Source organism: Amphiprion ocellaris, chromosome 21 (assembly GCF_022539595.1).
Source record: "Amphiprion ocellaris isolate individual 3 ecotype Okinawa chromosome 21, ASM2253959v1, whole genome shotgun sequence".
Classification (NCBI taxonomy): Eukaryota; Metazoa; Chordata; class Actinopteri; family Pomacentridae; genus Amphiprion; species Amphiprion ocellaris.
In genome coordinates, this window is record NC_072786.1 from 23,100,906 (window position 1) to 23,122,436 (window position 21,531).

General features: G+C 39.1%; 1 protein-coding gene across 3 annotated transcripts in view; it reads right to left on the bottom strand.

Moving 5' to 3' along the window:
• Window positions 1-21,531, bottom strand: part of ptprz1b (protein tyrosine phosphatase receptor type Z1b) — a 74,712-nt gene that overhangs the window by 16,730 nt on the left and 36,451 nt on the right. For all 3 annotated transcript variants that reach the window (XM_035955156.2, XM_035955155.2, XM_035955153.2), the window contains exons 3-13: window positions 15,412-15,591; window positions 12,043-12,194; window positions 11,861-11,956; window positions 11,666-11,732; window positions 9,558-9,715; window positions 7,932-8,082; window positions 3,951-4,135; window positions 2,507-2,633; window positions 2,362-2,414; window positions 1,475-1,963; window positions 1,091-1,271 (exon numbers count right to left, since the gene is read on the bottom strand). In XM_035955156.2, the coding sequence (XP_035811049.2) occupies window positions 1,091-1,271; window positions 1,475-1,963; window positions 2,362-2,414; window positions 2,507-2,633; window positions 3,951-4,135; window positions 7,932-8,082; window positions 9,558-9,715; window positions 11,666-11,732; window positions 11,861-11,956; window positions 12,043-12,194; window positions 15,412-15,591 (1,839 nt within the window). The remainder of the gene's footprint in view (window positions 1-1,090; window positions 1,272-1,474; window positions 1,964-2,361; window positions 2,415-2,506; window positions 2,634-3,950; window positions 4,136-7,931; window positions 8,083-9,557; window positions 9,716-11,665; window positions 11,733-11,860; window positions 11,957-12,042; window positions 12,195-15,411; window positions 15,592-21,531) is intronic.

The window sequence follows — 21,531 nt, forward strand, 5'->3', positions numbered from 1 at the left end:
GCTGAAGACAAAGTTCAAACCCAGCACTTTCTTGCTGTGAAGGCGACAGTGCTAACCACTGTACCCCCATGTTGGCCCATGAAGCTATTATAAAGTACAAAACCTTTATCATAAATTTAAAGGAAATGTGAATAACAATTCCATTCGAACAGATGTGACTTGACAAAAATATGTGACTGCAGTGTTTCCACAACATGTACTCAGCTGTAAATAGCTACATAGAAACCACAATTTGCACAGAAAATGAACAGAACCAGTGCAGTGCCTGCTGTCACAGGTATGTTAGCATCAGCAGAGATCAATGCCATAGTTTGAAGGAAGACTCAAAAAGTGGTCACTGTTCATCCTAATGACTTCAAGCTCAACACTGCTCTGCCTGAGGGTTCGAGGAATACACTTGTCCAGTGTGAGAAAGATCAGATGTATGTTTATCAAGTTATGCAAGGAACAGAAACACAGATTCCTCCAAGATTTATGACAAATTGATGAGAACCTGAAGTTTATATATGGTTATTAGAAGTGTGACAACTCTGAGAACAGATAAAATACAGAGTTGAGATCTGAATTTGATCGCTGACACAAATGTCTGATACTGTGCTGGCTCATTTATAAGCAAGTCAAGTTCTTTACTTCCTGCTGCAGCTGATTATTTCAAACTAAGTACAGTGAGAAAAAAGAGAATTTTTAGATCTTTGATTGGGATCAAGCTGAGAAAATGGTCAAAATCTTATATTAATGTTAAATTAAGTTCAGTTATGTACAGGGGAAAAGACTGGTTAAAGAAGATTTTCCTTTCCTCTGGTATTCCTTATAATCAACACAAGTTAAGTTAAATTAGTTGTAAATGTATTCACATAATTTAAAAAGAATAGGTTTCGATTTTATATTAGATTACAAAAAAGTAACACAGTTTGGTAATAATGACAAGTTTCTGTCTCCATAGAAATTGTCAGTGGCAAGTGTTCAGTAGAACAAAACCTTCTGCTGCTACCTATTTAAACATTTATCAGATTTCTCTGGCACTGCACAAAATCTGCTAAAGCAGTGGAAATCCATGGGGTTTTTGGTCACTAAGAGTGTTAAATCTGACCTGGCAGCACAGAACCAGACACTGTTGGAGTGGAGCTGATGGGTTCCAGTGGAGAGCTGTTGACTGTGTCTTCATAGAAGATATCTGTGACTTGGATGTCCTCCACTGGAGGGGTGTAAAGGTCCGACTGAGAAGGGAGGCCATTTTCACTGGCTTGGTCTGTTGGACTGTGATCCCTTGACTGCAAGCATGAGGAGACAGAGGACAAAACAAACGAAGAAAACATGAGAGTAATCTTGAATCAAAACATGCTACACTGGTATTTTAGGAACTATTGCTAGCACCAGTTTGTGTCTTAAATGCTTTTGTCCACAAATATTATTGCATTTATTGAGGTTTAAGGATGAAAAAGGCCGTTGAGAAAAAGGAGGTTGACAAAGCTACCTGATGTGACAACACTGACAGTGATGCCTCCTCTGTGATTTGCCGGCGGATTGCTGGCAGAGTGGTTGTCCGAGCAACTGGAAACAGGAATCCCGGCTGTTCAGTTACGTCAGTTACCCAGATTGCGCCATTGCTGTCAAAACCTGCCTTAGTGAAGGGCCGTTGTGTTGGGTTCACCTGGTCCCCATCAATCCAGTTCAGATCCACATCATCATCAGTCTGAGACTTCTTAGGATCTGGTTTCTTTCTCACATTCTGTAGAACTACAGAGTCAGAGGGAGTCTTTGGAGATGAACGGGTGTCGACCTGAACTGGGATGTTCCGGTTTACTTCAGGCTGGTCTATGTACAGGTCATCGTGGTGTGAAGGCTGGTTCTGGTAAACTCTGGTCTGCTCCACTGGGATCTCTTCCACTGGACTGTGGTCCTCTGGAGTTAAATCTACTTTATTCTGGTTCTCTGGCTTCTCCCATCTGGATACAGATGAGACCTGAAGAACAAATGAAAGCTACAGTGTGGAAATGCATCACAAGATGTTTGACTGTCTACTATGTGCAGAGGAAGCAGCAAAAATATGCTTTCACCTCTTCTTCCTTAAATGAGTGAAATGAATGTCCTGGTTGTGTCAGAGAAAGCCTCCTCATGACATTACAGGTTTTCTGTAATCTCACCTCAACATGTCCCTCATAAAGTCCCTCATCACCTTTTACACTGCTCTCTAAACACTCAATGACAAGCCTCTATGAACATAATTACATTAATTTGCATAATAATTAGGCTCACTGATATAATTGAATATAGGGCAAACGTCAGCGCTGCAAAGTAATTATGCAGAATTCAGCACAATAATGGGATCAGGTGTAACCACAGACACATAGACCGTCCTACCTCCCTGTTGCCTACAGAATCCTTCGTGACAGCATCAGGATCGGAGTCACTCTCTAGAATGAGAACACAGGAATAAAGACTTACAACTGGGAATGTAATGGTACAAATATGTGTTTTTACTGTGCATGAGTCCATGTGTGTGTACCAGGGTCTTCTAACGGCATGTCCACTATAACCTGGTCGCTCCATCGTCCTCGGAGTCCATTTGTGCAAAAAGCCACCACCTGAACCACATAGCTGCTGTTGGCCAGCAGGCTGGAGATGATGGCACCCTGCAAAGCCACACAAGTGAGTGGTTTCCAATCTTTTTTGTTTAACATGCACTCAAAACCCTGTGAAATTAACTAAACATTCACTCATCATGCTGCAAATTTGTTCATTTAAATCGATTTTGAATGGGATGTTATTGAACACTGTTAATTATATAAAAGAAGATATTATTGCAGTAATGATCCTGGTGTTGGATAGCATCATCCAACACCAGGATAAACAGCATCGTTTAGCACTGGTCTGTTTAGATTTGGTTATTTTGAATTTGTCAAAATAAAATTCAAAAAGTATTTCTGCAGAATATTATGATGCCACATCTACTGGATATAAATTCCTCATTTTATTTTATTAAATATTTGGATGAATTTTTGTCATATTTAGTGTCTGAATCCTTGAGTTATGGCCAAAAATCACAGAGCTAAACCCTTATCCACAGCGTAGAGTCAGTGTTAACAAACTGACTCTGGTCTGGCTGCACCTCATTCTGCTAAAGGGGGAAATTGTTTGTATTTCTTTAAACCAATCGCAGGCATCTTGGGCAGTGCTAAGCCCATGAAGTAGGGACGGTGCCCCTGAAAAACAGTGACAGGGGAATTGTTTTAATAGAACATTTGCACTCTGGGGAGTGAGCACTGACATGACCCTGGCTAATGGCTAGCAGACGATGAGGGAGAAAGCCACATAACATGGCAAGCTAAAACCCAAAGTCTACAGACAGTGCAATTGGCTGAAGCCTTTGACCTTTGAACACAAAAGTATAGCAGTCCATCTTGAAGTCCAAGAGAACATTAGTGTCAAATCTGAAGAGATTCGATTCCAAACATATCATGCTCATGAGAATGGACAGTCAATGCAAAAATATAATGCCTCTGGTTGGGTAGGGTTGGTCACATTAACACATATAGACAGATACACATATAATGTAAACACAGATATTGTCACAGCAAGTGATGTTCATCGACTCATTTTAAGGTTGAGATTGACTATCAACACCAATTAATCATAAATACTTTGATCAATGCAGATTCCACGAGCACCCACACTATGAGTGAGACTAACAGATGGAGGATGACAGTAGGTGAACGGATGGATTGAATATGTGAACTATTTTCTTATATTTGCTTCAGGAATAAAGGAAATTACTGCAATTTTTACCAATTACCTATTTATCAGTGAGAAGTACCTGTGTGGACGGTAGATAATGGTGTAAAACATGAGCTGAAATTACATGCAGTCAAAGGTGAGTGCACATGTGGGAGCTGTTTTGAAGCAGATGTGTTTCTCTGTTTTACGGAGATCTACGAAGAGACGCTTCATACCACATCCTGGTCTCCATCGGTCCTGTACTCCTGCTTGACCTGGTCTTGGCCCTGCAGCCTCTGGTAGGTGACGGTGTACCAGTCGATGGTGGTATCATAAACCACACGAGGACGCTCCCACGTCACCACGATGGTGGTGTCGTTCTGGGCATCAGCCTGAATGTTTTCTGGCTCGGAACTGCAGGCTGGAGAGACAAATAGGTAGAAATGACAATTATTTTGTGTGGATGATAAGCGAGAAAAACACGATAAAAAGTCAGAAACGAGACGAAAACAGCAATAAGAAGAGAACATCTAAACATGAACACCACAGAAACAGTGCAACATTTCACACTGAGTTAAGAGTTGATGGAAATTTGATGCTAATCGGCTGTTCTGAAATCGGAAGAATATCAGATTCCATCTTAAAAAGCCCAGCTCAGGAGGTGAGTGTGGCAATGAGTGGGTGGTGTGTGTGTGTGTGTGTGTGTGTGTGTATGGGTGCATGAATTTGTTACAGGAAAAAAGAGCCTTTTCTGAATTTCTGAATACTTTATTTCAATTTCAAAAAGAGCTGCAAAATAAATTGCCTGTGCTGAGAGGAGCAGGGCCACTGAACTACAAAGTCGAGCTCCCTGGCAACCCAAAAGACCCACTTCACTTCAGGGTCGACTTTATGAAAATGGAGAGCATCGTGAATTGTATCTTTTGATGATCATGATGGGGAGGACCTTTTAGGACAGTGTTTCAGCTACAGAGGCAGCAGGAAATTGGCAATATTTTCAGTCATGGGAAAAAAACAGGATTAATAATGTAGTATTTATATTGTGTCCTAAGGGGAGACTCAATTTTCTCCACAGTGTTGTGCAAAATTTGATATAAATTAGATTGGAGAAAGCTTTAGAGACTCCGGGTTGGACTCTTTAAAGCTTAAATAAAACTTCTCATAGAATAAAATTTTAACATGCTGTGTCTGCTGAGACTGAATAGTATTGTTGATCGATATCAGTTTTTCAGCCAGTACTTTGCTGTTGAGATCTTTGCCAGTCATTTTCTAAGCCATTTTCTATCAAAAATTCACTGTGAACAAGCAAATGATAGTGCATGATTTTTTTAATCTCACAGGAAGTATGTTATCAAATGAAGCTCAGTGAAATGTAAGTTGTTGTGCTGTACATGCATCATCCAAAATCTTGATGATTATTTCTTACTTCGCCTAGCAAGCTTGCTAAATAGCCTATGATGGTTAAGTTCACCTCCATGTTAAAAGACTGAAAGAAATGAAATAATGTGTGGCTGCAGCTTTAGTTGGATTTCAGTTACAGTATTACACCGAGGGGTTGCAATCATCAAATATTCCCATCATTGATTAATCTGCCATTTTTCTTCAATAACCTTTAAAAGATTGTGTCAATGTAGTGATAAATAAGTGATATATTATTTCTAAGGAGAGTGTAAAACTGTGTATTTGTGTCAATAGCAGACTAGCATGGTGAATAAGGTTTGGAAGGAGGGAATATAGACAAGATGAAGAGTGATGGTCTCCAGAAATGCCTAAATGTTTGGGGGGTTTTTTAACCCTCAGGTGAGAATCTATTTTTTTTTTTTACCTTGGTGTTTTTAATAAGCTAGAGAGCACATTATGCATGAAATAAGAAGTCAACACTATTGCTCAGCATCCACCTGTCCAAAAAAAAGTTGCCACTTGGATTTGACAAAGCAAATAGAGAGCCTTTCATTGGATAATTACTGCAGTGATAAATACATTTCAGGTGCAACAACTTATTTAACCCTAGCTGATGCAGTGAGGAGCTTCTCATTTCTTAAACAACCATGTTGGAAGACATTTAGTCCTGTGGCCATGGAAAGGATGTTAATCTGTCTCAGAAGGGTCAGATTATTGGCCTGCATCAAGCAAAGAAAACAACTAAGGAGATTTCTGAAATTACTGAAATCAGGTTAACAACCGTCCAACACATCAATAAAACCTGGAAGGATAGTGGAGAACCATCATCTTCAAAGAACAAATGTGGTCTGATGAGTCCAGATTTACCCTGTTCCAAAGTGATGGGGGCATCAGGGTAAGAAGAGAGGCAGATGAAGTGATGCACTCATCATGGCTAGTGCCTACCAGCCTGTGGGGGTTAGGGTTATGATCTGGGGTTGGTCAGGTTCAGCAACATTATGTTCCCAAAGAATGAGGTCAGCTGACTACCTGAATATACTGAATGACCAGGTCTTTCCATCAGTGGAGTTTTTCATGGGGATGTTCCAAGATGATGGTACCAGGATTCATGGGCTCACACTGAGAATGAGTGGATCAGGGAGTATGAGATGGATTGACCGCCACAGAATCCAGACCTCAGCCCCATTGAGAACCTTTGGGATGTTCTGGAGAAGACTTTGTGCAACTCTCCCATCATCAATATAAGATCTTGTTGAAAAATTAATGCACCTCTGGACAGAAATAAATATCGAAATGATGCCACAGCGAATGTGTGCCGTTCTCAAAGGTAAAGGTGGTTCAACGAAATATTAGAGTGTGCGACTTTTGTTTTAGACGGGCAGTGTATAACTAAGCTACGAAACCAATCCTGTCAACTTGCAGGATAGGACTTTCTGCATCATTATTCTTATTCAATATCAATTTCTGGGTCGAACATGTATGGGTTGAATTACTCAAATATTAAGATGCTGTGATCACAATGCTGGGAAATGGAGAGAGAGACAGGAACTTCATAGATCTGCACATTCTATAGGAAGCAATGAATAAAGTTACATCTTAGCCATTTTAAGGAAGGGAGGGATTATTTTCATGAGGAAAAAATGTAACTCGGGATACACACAGATGTTTACAGAATCTACAAGAGCAGACTCACAGGTTAAAATCTAGTCTGTGACTTTAGAACATAAGGCTGCAATACAGTAAACTGGTGGTTATATTGGCTGTCACTATGTTTCTGAAAGCCAAAGACAGCACAACTCATCTTTTCTCTCTCCTCTCACCCCAACTGGTCGAGGCAGATGGCTTCCCAGCCTGAGTTTGGTTCTGCCAGAGGTTTCTTCCTGTTAAGTGTCTATTGGCGCCAAATGCTGCTCAATAGGAAATTGTTGGGTTTCTCTCTATTATATTGCAAGGTCTTGATGTTACTATGTAAAGCGCACAGAGATGATGTACAGATGAATGACAGATTTAAGAAAAAAACTGAATCACATCCTGGACCTTGAGAGCTCCAGAGACTTGTAGAATTAATGTTCACTTTGAAGCTGTTGTGGCAGCATGTGGTGGTCCAACACCTTACCAAGACACTTGATGTTAGTTTTTGACTTTAATATGTAAACTACACTACCGTTCAAAAGTTTGGGGTCTCCCGGACAATTTCATATTTTCCATGAAAACTCACATTTTTATCCATGTGCTAACATAACTGCACAAGGGTTTTCTAATCATCAATTAGCCTTTCAACACCATTAGCTAACACAATGTAGCATTAGAACACAGGAGTGATGGTTGCTGGAAATGTTCCTCTGTACCTCTATGGAGATATTCCATTAAAAATCAGCTGTTTCCAGCTAGAATAGTCATTTACCACATTAACAATATCTAGACTGGATTTATCATTCATTTAATGTTATCTTTATTGAAAAAAATGCTTATTTTTCAAAAATAAGGACATTGACCCCAAACTTCTGAACAGTAGTGTATCTGTATGTTGTGATATGGGATGCTATAATTGAAACTGAACTGAAACAAGAAATGAATTAAAAATGTGAACATTTTGGAAACGTAACCCTTTACTGTCACATTGCTACATCTTCTTCTTTAAACTTTAATGTAAAACTGTGACAACAATAATAGAAGAAACTGACATGATGAATAGTGAGAAAATTGGATGAACAGAAATCAAGTGATCTGAGTTAAATTGCTTTGAAGTAGAAAGAAGAAAAAAAAAACAAAAACACAAGCAGCAAACTTTTTGTTTGTAATAGGTGGTGACATACTGGGTGTGAGCACGTCCTCGACTCCGGTGTAGGAAGCAAACACCTGACCCATGAACTGCTGCTGCTGCTCTCGGAAGTTGTTCTGCAGGTAATCCGTCAGCATCACATATCCAGCCTGCTCCATGGTCATCACCTCACAGAACACCTCCAGCTGCCAACACACACACAGACAGTGAAGACTGAACACGAGCTGAACAGAGAGAAAATGGCAACTGAAACAAAGCAAATAAACATGTCTTTTGCATCGTCTCTGTCTGTATGTGGTTTGACAAAATAAACTCAAAACTGATGCTGTGAGTGTGTGTGTGCTTAAGAGGCTTGTTTTGGTGCCAGACTGAGGCAGAGAGACAGCGCTGCTCTATTTTTGGTTAGCTCAGTGTCAGCTTGTGTTGCTTTTTCTACCACATCAAGCCACAATAAAACCCTGTTCTGTAAGTTCTGACCAAACCCGTCACACTGCATCAGTTCAGCATAACATTTTGTTTTTGTTTCGTGCAGATGTCAAAAACAGCTGACCTGAAACCAGCCATAAACTACAGGCAGACACAATGACTACAGGCAGCAGTGACACTAACCGTGGATAAGATGTTCCTCCATTTTAAGGAGATGGTGTTTTTAAAATGAATACCAAAGCTACTGTCGACTGCTGTTTTTTCTTTTATGGCTTTGAACCAATGCAACAATAGACACAAGTGTGACGGCACGTGTTTAACATTAAAATTTGCATCACAATGCTTCCATGCTCCCATCAGGCACTGATACATCTATTTAGAAGTTGGAGCTGCTGTGACTGATTTGAAAAGAAGCTTTTCATGACTGTAGCTGTGCAGGAGAATGATGCAAATGCATAAAGGTACATTCAGAGGGAAAGAAAGTGGATGAAAACCAGTGCTACTTCAGTTTTCTGCCAAGGAACATGTCAGAGTTAAGTGACGAACGATGTTGGTTTGTCTGTCTGTTTGCAACATTACTCAAAAACGGATTAACAGATTTGAATGAAATTTTCAGGGAAGGTCAGAAATGACACAAGGACCAAATGTTTATATTTGACAGTGATGCGACTTATAGTCTGGATCCACAGATTTGTTAAAGATTTCTGTATCTTTGCCAGACAGCAGCATGGTGTTACTGTAACTATGACAACAAGTGAACACTACATCAGCTGCCTGCTGATGATCACATGATTGTGATCCTACTACAAATCCACCGCTGTGGACTTCTCAGGACTTATTCGTTGGAAATGATACAATGGACAATTGATTAAATTGTGGGGGTGTTTCTGAGTCCGATCAATTCCCACCGCCCACTACATATTTAGATTTCACAATTTGGTATCTGTACATAATGTACACATGCATAAGACACACCTGTGCTCAGGGCAAGGTCATTTTGTTTGTGGGTACATCTGTGTTAAATGGCCACATTCTATGGTGCCGTGATTTCTGATCATCAATAATTAATAAACAAATGCTGCATTTAGAAAAAAATGGTGCATTTCTGACAATGCGATATGGGGGAATGAACAGGCTTGGCGGAGAACTGCACTCTCTGAGTGTTTTTCTAGTTGAGATGTTAATCAAGACAGCATGACTGACAGTGTGTTTGTGTGTGATAATATTTACCAACCTGTGTTTCTGATATGGCCACAGTGTGTTTAAAGACGATCCATTCCACCATTTCGGAGCAGGGAGGAGCAGTCAAAGAACCGTTGTATATGTAGTATTTATCTGTGTTATTAGGCAGCAGGGACCTCAAGGTGAAAGCCTCCACTGATCCACTCTTACCTGGAAAAAGCCCAAGCAGCAAAACAACCTGAGACAAAGCATCTTAAAAATGTCAGGCTGTGTGTTGTCTAAGACATGCATGATGAGTTTTAGTAAAAAGAAATCAGCGATCTTTAGGCATTTTATTGTTTTGGAGAGGAAAGTATAATTTATTGTGCAGTAATGTTTCTGCATTACCCTACTGTCTGGTAAAATTATATTAAATCACCTGTTTATTTTTGTGTCAAGTAGATTTAAAAGCATTCTTTGGACTTTATGATTTCTAATAGGGCTGTGAAGCAGTTTGTCTGTGAGTGGGTGCCCGTTGTTTTCCTTGTGCATGTGCATGAAGACAATACAGTCTTACCAGTGATGTCACACTAAATACCGGAGATCTTCATGGATTAAAAAATTTGTGCCTGTACTGAAACAAACCTGGAAATATAAAAGCCAACTTGCTGTCACAAATGACAAAGGTGACTCGTTTAGAATCAGCTTTGCAGTTTTGTTGCGTCTAACAGAATAAAGAGAAAACTGTTTGCCCTTTAGAATGATAACAGCAACTGCTTTTATGTTGACACACCTGCTAACGATAGCAATGCTACGATACTATTTTTTGCTGCAAATTACAATATACACACAGCACTTCAACACTGGGTCATCTCAGATCCACTCAGGTATTACAAATAATGTTAAATACACCCAGAATCTGTGATCATAGATGAGGTCGGACTCAGACTCGTGTGAAAATAAAATGTAGATCCTGATCTCTGGAATGGTCTCGGGTTCAGAACTATCCGAGAAGATCTATTAATGATCAACAGGTAATGGTAATGCATCAAGAAACTAGCAAAGGAAAAAGGAAGACAATTGTTTCCTTATTAATATGGATGTATACAATGTAGAATTCAAACTTCAAAGAAAGATTTGCAAGTGTTTCGTGAGGAAGACAGTATATTCCTCAAGTATTTTGGACGTCATGAGTACGATCTACGTGTGGCTGGAGAACCTGGTGAAGTTTGAGAAGTATCATGGCATTATTCACACCCTGGATATAGAGATCGTCCCAAAGTTTGACCACAAGGAGGAGAAGACTCACATCCTTATTGTGGAGGGCTTCCTGCTTCACACCTACAGACCATTGATCGATGTGCTGGACCAGCATTACTTTATTTTCATCCCATAAGAGGAATGCAAAAAGAGGAGGTGCTCTAGGAACTACACGACGCCAGACTCCCCCAACCTGTTCGATGGCCACATCTGGCCCATGTATTTGCAACACAAGAACATGTGACGTAAATATGACTTTTGGTTGTTTACATGATTTTAAGCCTTTAGTTGTGTTGATTACTTTATACTAAGAACCTGGACTAAACACTCTCACATTCTAATTTAGTGTCCAGTTGCAATTAGTTAGTTGTTTGTCAGCTTCTTGCATTACCTGATCAGAAATTTTGCTTTTCTGTTTAAAGCACCATTATTATATATATTTACATACCCAAATTTTAGCTTGCAAATACAAAAAAATATTTAGGTCCATTTTTCATCTTCTTGAAAGAAACAAATTTACAGTGTTCAGTGTTACACTTCAACACTACTGAAAGATGTTCATATGTTAATATACCTCTTGTGGTATTTTAGTCATCTATTTGATTGTACTTTGTGCATTGTTGGAACATTTTTGTTGAATACTTTGCTTTATTTTAGTGTAGTATATATGTTGATATATGTTTATACATTTCTTCTGTCTTTTCTCAGCACAACTAGATCTACTATCAGGAGAAAACACTTTGCTGCACCTGTACTCGGCTGCATGATGCAGGTTACAAATTAAAGTCTTGCGCTTCGTTGAACACATCAGAGGTTTTAACCCAGGCTCTCCAGCTGAAGGTCAACTCTGTCACCATCGGCACACAGCTTCATGTTCATTTTTAGCAAGCTGTATTACAGAGTAATGTAGCAGTGACCTACCAAACCTGCTGACAGTGTTGATGGCCTCTAGAACAGGAGTGAAGTTCTCATTGTCGTCGAGGCTAATCTGTAAACAAAAACACAAGCTTCTATCAGGCATCTAATAGACAGACAGCAACAACGTTAGTTATACTTTATTTGAGGATAAAGAAATCGACCTTTGACAATGAGGTTTCAATCATCAACTTAACCTACCTCAAAGAGCACAGCCAAAGCAGCCACCCTCCCTCCTTCCTTTATAGCATCATCCAGACTTTGGAAGTCATCCGGATCGTAACAATAGATCTGCATCTAAACCACAACCAGAAACACACAGGTTATCTTTATGCAGGGTTCACTGTTCGACAAAACAGATGCTGTGTACTGGTGCCCTTTACCTCCAGAGGGTATTTCATCCCATTCAGGCTGTGTTCAGACCCATCTGATGTTGCGTTGCAGCGTCCCCAGTGGAAGGTGACTCTACTAACACGAAACCTGGAGCTCAGTCCTCCTCCACTCACAAAGAACTCTCCGTCCACATCGATGGCCACTAAAAAAGACACAGGCACATGAGTTTAATGTTAGCAAATGATGACTTTCATTTTAAAGAACTGAGGGGCATCAAATTTTACCTACAGCAGGATTAATCAACAGTACATCTGAGGACTCTGCGTGACCAACAACACTTGCTGGCTTAAAACTTTTGTCCTAATTTAAGTCTTCTGGCTCTAAGCTACTGGCATGATGGTAGCAAGTGGTAATTTGTAGACTCAAAACATTTCTTTAATTGTTTCCTTTACATTACAATAAATGATGCAAAATCCATGTTATTCCACAGTGAAAAGGACATATAGCATGTTGCTGCTACAACTTGGATATGATAATGTGTTCCTGCATTAAATGTGGATATTCTGAGTCAATTTGCAATGTATTTTGGGATGTCAAACTTGTCATCTCAGCAATACAATAATTAATACTAGAAAAGCACAAAGAGAGCACAGTACTCTGCCAAGGCTGTTCACCCCCCCATATGGCATTGTCAGAAATGCAGCATTTTTTAGAAAGTGGTCATCTAATATAGATGTACTCACAAACAAAATGACCTTGCGCTGAGCACAGGCGTGTGTTATGCATGTGTACGTTATGCACGGATACCAAATTGTGTGACATAGATACGTAGCGGGCGGCGGGAATTGATCGGTCTCGGAAACACCCCCACAATTTAATAGGATAGGATAAGTCCCGTTAAGTCTGCAGCGGTGGATTTGTAGTAGGATCACAATCATGTGATCGTCAGCAGGCAGCTGACGTAGTGTTCACTTGTTGCCATAGTTACAGTGACGCCGTGCTGCTATTTCACAATCATACAGAAATCTTTAACAAATCCATGGATCCAGACTATAAGCTGCATCACTGTCAAAATCTAATCACTTGGTCCTTGTGTCATTTCTGACCTTCCCTGAAAATTTCATCCAAATCTGCTTGTCCATTTTTGAGTAATGTTGGTAACAGACAGAAGAACAGACGGACAGAGAAACCAACGCTAATCTAGTCACATAACTCGATTACGTTCCTTGGCAGAGTAATTAACAATACTGAACACAGCACTGTCTGAGTTTAAGCCACTTGGGAGCAACCAAAACAAGCTAAAATTGTACATTATTACTATATAAAGGCAGTAATAAAGAGTAGAGATGCATGACTATGGCCAAAAGGACAGCCCTAACTATTTATCACAATCATGATTATGACTTTCATTTTAGGGACAAAATTCATTGCACCTTCCCACTTAAACAAACAGAACACTGCTTTTGACTTTGATCTTGCTCTACATTCCTGATGTATAAATCTTTGCATCAAAAAAGACTTAAAATAATGAATTTAGTGCATCACAGAGAGACAAAATATAAATAAAATGAAATTCAAAACTCTTTCTCGCTGAACATCTGCTTCTCAAGAGACACTACATTTTACCAATGTTCCCTAAATGCTTCACATGTAGGCTGCGGCAATCGCTATCTTGGCAACCGTGCACAGAGAAACTGTTAGTCTCCCTATAGAGTTACTGCAGTGCAGCGGTTCAGACAGGTGAGTGACCAAAAATGACTTTGAAAAGTGAAATAAGCCGTTCTCAGGTCAGATTTCCACAAGTTGAGACAAGTATATTTTATGTGCATGAGGAGTATTTTTGGGAATAGAGCACAAATATTAAATGTCAATAGCACAGTAAATCATGCTCATTTAATTGTGGGAAGCTAAAATTGTGACCAAGATCAATAATTGATTGATTGTGCAGCCCTAATAAGGTCCTCTATTATTACTTTGTGGCTGTCTGTCATAAAGGTGAACAGTTGCTTTATTACACATCCAGCAGCTGCAGAGCTTTCACTTTGTGCACAACACAAATGTAAGTCCATATTCATTCTCCTTCCAGCTCTATTGTGGCCTGCAGCAATTCATGAGAGGAAATATTCAGCTCTTTAGTAACTAAACACTCCATTATGTTCACCAGCTTGTTGCTACCTTTGTAAGGCTGCTGACAGGTAGAATCTAGTATGACATCTTGTGTTCTGTGTTATAATTCAAAAGCAACTCTTTTTGAACCACTTATCCACTGCTAACCTACAAAAAAAGAGAAAGCACGCAGCTTAAGTGCATTTTATTCAGTAATTTTACTGTGAATAAAGAATACAGTTTTCTCAAGTCCACTTTCCTTCATTATATTTGCTTATTGGAGGCACATGTGAACATCAAGAAAAAAAATGATTTATGTGATATAACATTTATTTAACATTTATTATACTAAAGGATCTCTCACACCATTCAGCTTAGTGCAACTGTGCAGGTCATATATTTCTTTCATTATATTATCCTGCCAGCAATGTAATATCGGTTTTAATCCACAATTTCCTCTCTGACTTCACTGAGCAAAAAAAAAAAAAAAAAAAAAGATTAATGTCTGGACCATTAACATTTAGAGAGCGCACACACAGACACATACAACCCCAGCTGAGTATTGGAAAGATGGTGATGGTAGACAGCTTTCATTTGTTTATCACACCAGATATCACTCCACATGGCGCTTCTCCTCTCTCTGACTCTTCACATTGCTCTCATTTCTCTCCTTCCCTCTCCATACATTTTCCCTCTTGCTCTTTTGTTGCCTCTTTTCTCTTGCTCAGTTTCATCTCTGCCTCTTGGCATTGATCTTCCTCCTTTCACCACATGATCGCTCTGTACTGCTGTCCCTCTGGTTGCTTCTCTCTCAATTACTTAGTTTTTCTCGCTTCTTCTTTCTGTGTCTGACTTTCTCTCCTTTAAATCCTAGTCGCTCTCTCCGTCATTAACCTCTGAGTTGCGAATCATTTTTTTTGTTGCATCTGGAAAGTTAAGCTTCTTTCCACAGCCAGGGATTAAGATGTTGTGCTTTACAGCACCAGAATAATGTCAAGATCATTTCCATAGATTGAATCTACTACATACTGTATCTACTTCCAGTGCTTGCAGCTTAAATAAGCTTTTCTTGCGGATTGAAAGAAGATAGAAGGTCAATATAAGTAAGCCAGCTTATGGTTTGATTTCCTGCAGCGTTGTATTTCAAATGTGGCTTCAGCAGCAAGAATTTTTATGAAAGTTGACCTTTGATTGAGGTTGTGGAAACCTTTTGGTCATGGTTAGAATTAAAGCTGATTAATACGAGTAATTTCTCAAAATGCATATCTTAGTGGAAGGCACACGAGCAGGAAGGTGGAGGAATATCAACATACCAGTCTTCCCATTGTTGTGGATGGTGGTGGATTCTGCTGTCAGTTTGTTCCAGCCCTCTAGCTGTACGTTCTGGTACTGCAGCCTGACCTGGGTGAACGTCTCATCAATGTCCACAGGAGACTGCCTGGCACTGCTACAGGACAGATACTTCTTAGCCCAGCTATGCTGGCTCAGGGCACCTGTATATGGAGCAGGGATGTTAATGAATACCTGTTTATCAAATGTTTGCTGTAAACAATTTAATACAACAGAAATGCATTAACTGAGAAGGAAAGAGATGAGAGGTACACATCCGTCCAAAAGTTTGACGTCATCCTAATTTGACGTGTTAATTCACATTTTTATTCATGTACAAACATAATTGCACAATGATTTTATAATCATCAATTAGCCTTTCAACACCATTAGCTAACACAATGTAGCATTAGAACACAGGAGTGATGGTTGCTGGAAATGTTCCTCTGTACCTCTATGGAGATATTCCATTAAAAATCAGCCGTTTCCAGCTAGAATAGTCATTTACCACATTAACAATGTCTAGACTGGATTTATCATTCATTTAATGTTATCTTCATTGAAAAAAAAACTGCTTTTCTTTCAAAAATTAGGACATTTCAAGGTGAACCCAAACTTTTGAACGGTAGCGTATGCAGTTACTTGTTGCACCGGTAAGTAGAGCTTCTTACTGTTTTATAAGGAGGAGGTGTGTTTGCTGTCTGTCCAGACAGATGGCATAAAATGAGTAAACCTCTCTACTGTGTAACTGCTAACTGTGTCAGTTATGTTAATGAACTCTGGAGCATAAAGTTGTAAAAGAAAAAGTGTTTGGTGGCTGTCAGATTTAGCTAGCGACCAGAGGCTCATCCTGAACATGCCTTCAACAACATTCAAATAAAGTCATGAAGTGCATCGTATTTCAAGACAAATTCATCAGACACTCTATTCTGAATACAAATATATTTTACAGTGCCAGTCAGTGCTGACAGATTTAATGGACTGATAAAGTTGCTGGGACAGTATTTGTGGACATCTACTCCTGCAGCACAGCTGTCTCCAGCAGCTGGATCATTATTCACATTAAATACAGTGAATAAGTGACTCCATGATGTTCATCAGATATGAGCCAATTTTGTGACAAACTGTGAATCCCAGTTGTTAACAACAGTTTAATCTGCATATGTATTTGTTAACATGACTGACTTCTAGTTCCAGAAATTGTTTAAAATTTTCATTCTAAATATTGAGACAGTCATTTAGTGTTTAGTTTCTAAAAATTGTGAAAATTTAGCTCTTGGAAAAAGCAGTGCCCCTCCTATTTGTATTCTAATAGGAGATGTTGAAGACTTTTCTTACAGTGTAAAATTCTTGGACTGGCACTAAAACCGCTCTTAAAAAGGCTTTAATATGCTCATGATTTATGGATGTTAGCATGCTTCACATAGGACCTTTAATGTACCAGTAAAATACAAATATAAATGCATTTTGCTGTACACAGTCAGGATGACATCAGAAAACAACAAGTCCAACTAAAACAGGGCCAGATGGTCAAACTGTAGGTCAAACATGACTGGCTGGCCTCAGGTCACTCTTTATGCTTGTAGTACATGTGAGTGTGCATGTGTGTGCGTTGCTTCTGCGTAACTGCATGTTTTGTATTCTGTGTGTGTGTTTATTGATGTCCTGTATATGTGTGAATATGCTGTGAATTGTTTTTAGATTGCGCAGTGTGAAGTCCGCTTCAACTTATTGATGTGTATTGGGTGTGTTTGTACTTGTGTGTTTTACCAGCGCTGCTCTTCACATGAATAATGTAAAAGAAGATGAACGGCACCAGGACAAACATAATTTGTAGGCAAACATGCAACACACACAAAAAAAAAATCCAATCAATGAAGCATGAAAGAAAAAGCTGTGTTCTTCTTTGTGAAGGCTCAGAAGACACTCATTTAGCATAAATATCCTGCTAAATATCACAAATTCAAAATATCTGCGTCACTGATTTGATTATCCGTGAGCACATGGCAGAATTTACAATTCATGTTTAAAGTTACAGATGTGCTGTGTGTGTGCATGTATGTGTCTGAATTTATTCATGACTGCATGTCACATAATCTGCTTGCATTATCACTACTTTGAATGCACATGCCTTCATTTATTATTTCTTTATTTTTGCATCTACACATCCAATATCTTCACATCTATGCATGATGTGAGTCTGTTTAAAATATTAATTCACAGGTGCAAGTTACGTGTGTGACTATTCTGAACTGCTGTATCCACTGCAGTGTATGCATGAACAGCTCTCGTCTTTGCATGAATGAATGTGTTAATTTCCTGTGAGTTCACATCCACAACGTTCATTCAGCTCCTCCATGCATATTTAGGGCAGGCCCACTTCACTGCATTCGTTATTCTGAGTTATATTTCAGAGACGAACTTAGAGAAAAGAACACTGGAAGCTGAGAATGAATATAATTTTAAAATGTATTAAAAATGAAAACAGGGCCATGCATAACATTGCATGATTACATTACACTATTCAGAAACATTATGTGTTTGGGTAATTTCAGTGGAAAATGAAGAAATCCTCATGTTCAGTGTTCACCGAACATAAAAACAGATTTGTGAGTTACAGCATTGCAATTAAATTAGACACTGTGCAACACAGTTTTACTTTGAAGTCAGGGATTATTCTGTCATTCTGTTCAACTTCATGCCACATTTTTAAATGACGGATATTTAAATTTGGAATTAAACTCCCTGTATCCAGTTTATCACTAACAACCACACAGGGGTAAGACTAAATGTAAGATTCTGGTAATGGTTGGATAATGAAATTGCATGCTTGTTGCTCAACATGTTGCCATTAGCATGTGTGTGTGTGTGTGTGTGTGTGTGTGTGTGTGTGTGTGTGTGTGTGTGTGTGTGTGTGTGTGTGTGTGTGTGTGTGTGTGTGTGTGTCAGGATAATGCCAGGGGAGTGTTGGGGTGTGTCAGTAACCCCTGCAGGTTCATCTGTCAGCATCACAACACACACAAAACAAACACACACACCAAGTACCTCCTCTTGACATAACGCTACCATGGCAACAAGTAGCTGACAGGTTGGGAGAAAGAAACAAAAAAAAAAATCCCCTGAAGCTAGACTTGGATTTAAATGAAGACTCCCATCTTCATTTAAATCCATGAGCACTCACTCGTACACCCACTCACACTCAGTCAACGAGTCAAGTTTTGATGATTATATACAGAAATTACATTTCAAATCTCTTAGTTCTGTTTGTTTTTTCAAAGCCGTCCCAGGAAAAGTCTGCTGCTGCTTCCAGTGTACCTATTGTCAATTCACAGGGGAGACTTTTAAAGCTAAGAGTGGTGGAATATAATGAACATTATGTTATTCTATCTTTCTCCCCTATGTGCTTTGATATCTTCCTCCCTCGCTGTCTCATTCACTTAGTTTTATGATTTTTTTAGTATGAATGTTAAAAAAAAAAAAGTTGAACAGAACAGATAAGATCACATCTAAGAAATTTAAGCAGTAAGAAGAAAGTGCTTCATTTACATAAAATTCAGCATCGTGATCTTGGAGTCAAATTGTGTTGGTTCATAAAGTTAGGATGTTATGATTTATCTAAAAATGTACATTTCATTTACTGATCTGTGAACTAAAGCTGTAACACCAAGAAGAAGGAAAGAAAACTTCATGTTGAGACTTAGTTTTTTGCAGCAGCCAAAAGCGCAGTCAGCTGGTAAAGTAGTAAAGACAGAAACCATTTACACCTGATGCAGCTGCTGCTGCTCTTTTTATCCACAACACCCCAATCATTTCAACTCACCCCTCAGTCTCAGGGGAGGGAGAGGTAAGACGAGAGAGGAGGAGAGTGCACAGAGGACAAAGAGCAGAAAGCAGATCCAGCAGCAGAGGACAAAGAGGGGAAGGTAAGAGCAGAGAGAAGATGATAAAGAAAACATCTCCCCATGAAGAAGAAGAGGGGAGAGAGAAAAGCATGAGACAAAGAACAGGAGGTGTAGTAGACACGAGGGGGAGGAGGACAGAGGGGAGACCAAAGGAAGAAAGTAGTGTGTGTTTATGTGCAATGGATGGTGTGTTTCCTGCACATACACAAGAGATGCACACAGACATAAGTGTGTGTCCTGTGTGTCTCTCACTCCCTGCCTACGCTCACACCAATTAAGCTCCCTTGGACAGCATAAACACACCGAGAGCTGATTTCACCCTCTGTGAAAAGGTTCTGCACTGCTGAGTGAGCTAACGGTTCAGATAACATGCAGGATTATTAAATTGAATAATGTAGGGCTTGATTTTTTTAGGGGACTGTCTGCTCCTGTTTGCATCACCGCTGGCAAAAATAGCTGAATAAGTATCAAATATTAAAAGCAAAAAAAAAAAAAAAAAAAAAAAAAAAGGCTGCTGGTTCAGTTGAACCCATGGTGACGCTTTTGAATTTGCGTTATTGTCTGGCTGGCAGTTGCAGCAGTTGAATAGGTTAACCTCATTTCATGCACTGAGAGCCCTCTATTTGCTGTCATGTTATCATTTCATCCATTTACACTTACTGATTATCGCCAGTATGTATTATGATGTTGATTATTTTTAATTCATTCATCAATCACTTCCTGTAGAGAATGACTAAAAAAATAACAGAAAATTGTTCTAATACAAAAGCCTTATCTACACATCTGAGTACCTGCAACCAGAAAATTTGTATTTTTCACTGATAAATCACAAGTCCATTAATCGGCCAATCATTTCACCACTAAATTGTTTAATTTCTGTAATCAGAATTAAGGAGCCTCCAGCAGCCTCTGAAATAGCCAATGGAGACAGACTAAAGTGTGCATTGGTTACTTTTCAGCACCCCAGCTAGCTAAACGGATCTATTTGTGCTGTAAGAAACTAATTATGGATGAAGCACTCAACACAACTGTCCTTGATTAACTGTTAAAACGCTCTATAGAAAGCTAGAGAACCAGAGCAGCTTGTTAATCAGCCTGCAGTTTTCCTTAGTCTTTAACTAACACCTCCAACACATGACAGTTACTCTCCAATTTCTGTATCTCAGTTCTATTGTCAATCGTCCTCTCAGGTTCCCCTCAGACTTAGAGAGTCTTATCAGGTATGGAGTGATTACATGGTGTGGAAGCATTTCTGTGTCCTCAAAATCAAAGTTAATGCAAATAATTCAGACTGCACGGAAAATCACTGGTCAGAAAGATTTTAGAGAGTTCAGCGGTGTAAATTGAATCAGTTTAAGGACTCGTCTGAGCTTGTATAAGATAGAATTTTAAACAGTAGCCTAATATAAGCAGACTTTTGCTGCAGTATGAAACCACAAACTGACTGATGGCTCAGTTCGAATGTTTATTTATTCATTTGTTTTAAATGTTTTGCTATTTTAATTATGTACTACTTTTAATTAGTTGTACTTTTAATTATGTATACTCAGAAATGTTTCCTGATTGCTGGTGGCATGTGTTCACAGTGTTAACAGCTCCAGCTTTATTAAGTGGAATTTCTCCATAGGAACCCTGAAGTACATGACCGCTCAAAAGTTTGGGGTCATCCAGACAATTTCATGTTTTCCATGAAAACTCACACTTTTATCCATGTGCTAACATAATTGCACAAGGATTTTCTAATCATCAATGAGCCTTTCAACACCATTAGCTAACACAATGTAGCATTAGAACACAGGAGTGATGGTTGCTGGAAATGTTCCTCTGTACCCCTATGGAGATATTCCATTAAAAATCAGCCGTTTCCAGCTAGAATAGTCATTTACCACATTAACAATGTCTAGACTGGATTTATCATTCATTTAATGTTATCTTCATTGAAAAAAAATAAATTTCTTTCAAAACTAAGGACATTTTTAAGTGACTCCAAACTCCTGAACGGTAGTGTGTATCTGTTGGTCCAGATTCTGTGTGTGTGTTCTATGTGCTGGTCTGCTACCCTGTGAAGATTTAGAATGGATGTTTGCAAAAATAGAAGATAACAAAGACAGCACAGGTCATTGCTACTGTAATGTAACAGTTACTTTTATATCTAGGATTGCTTTTAAACAGTGGAGCAAAGTAGGTTAATATATCTGGAGC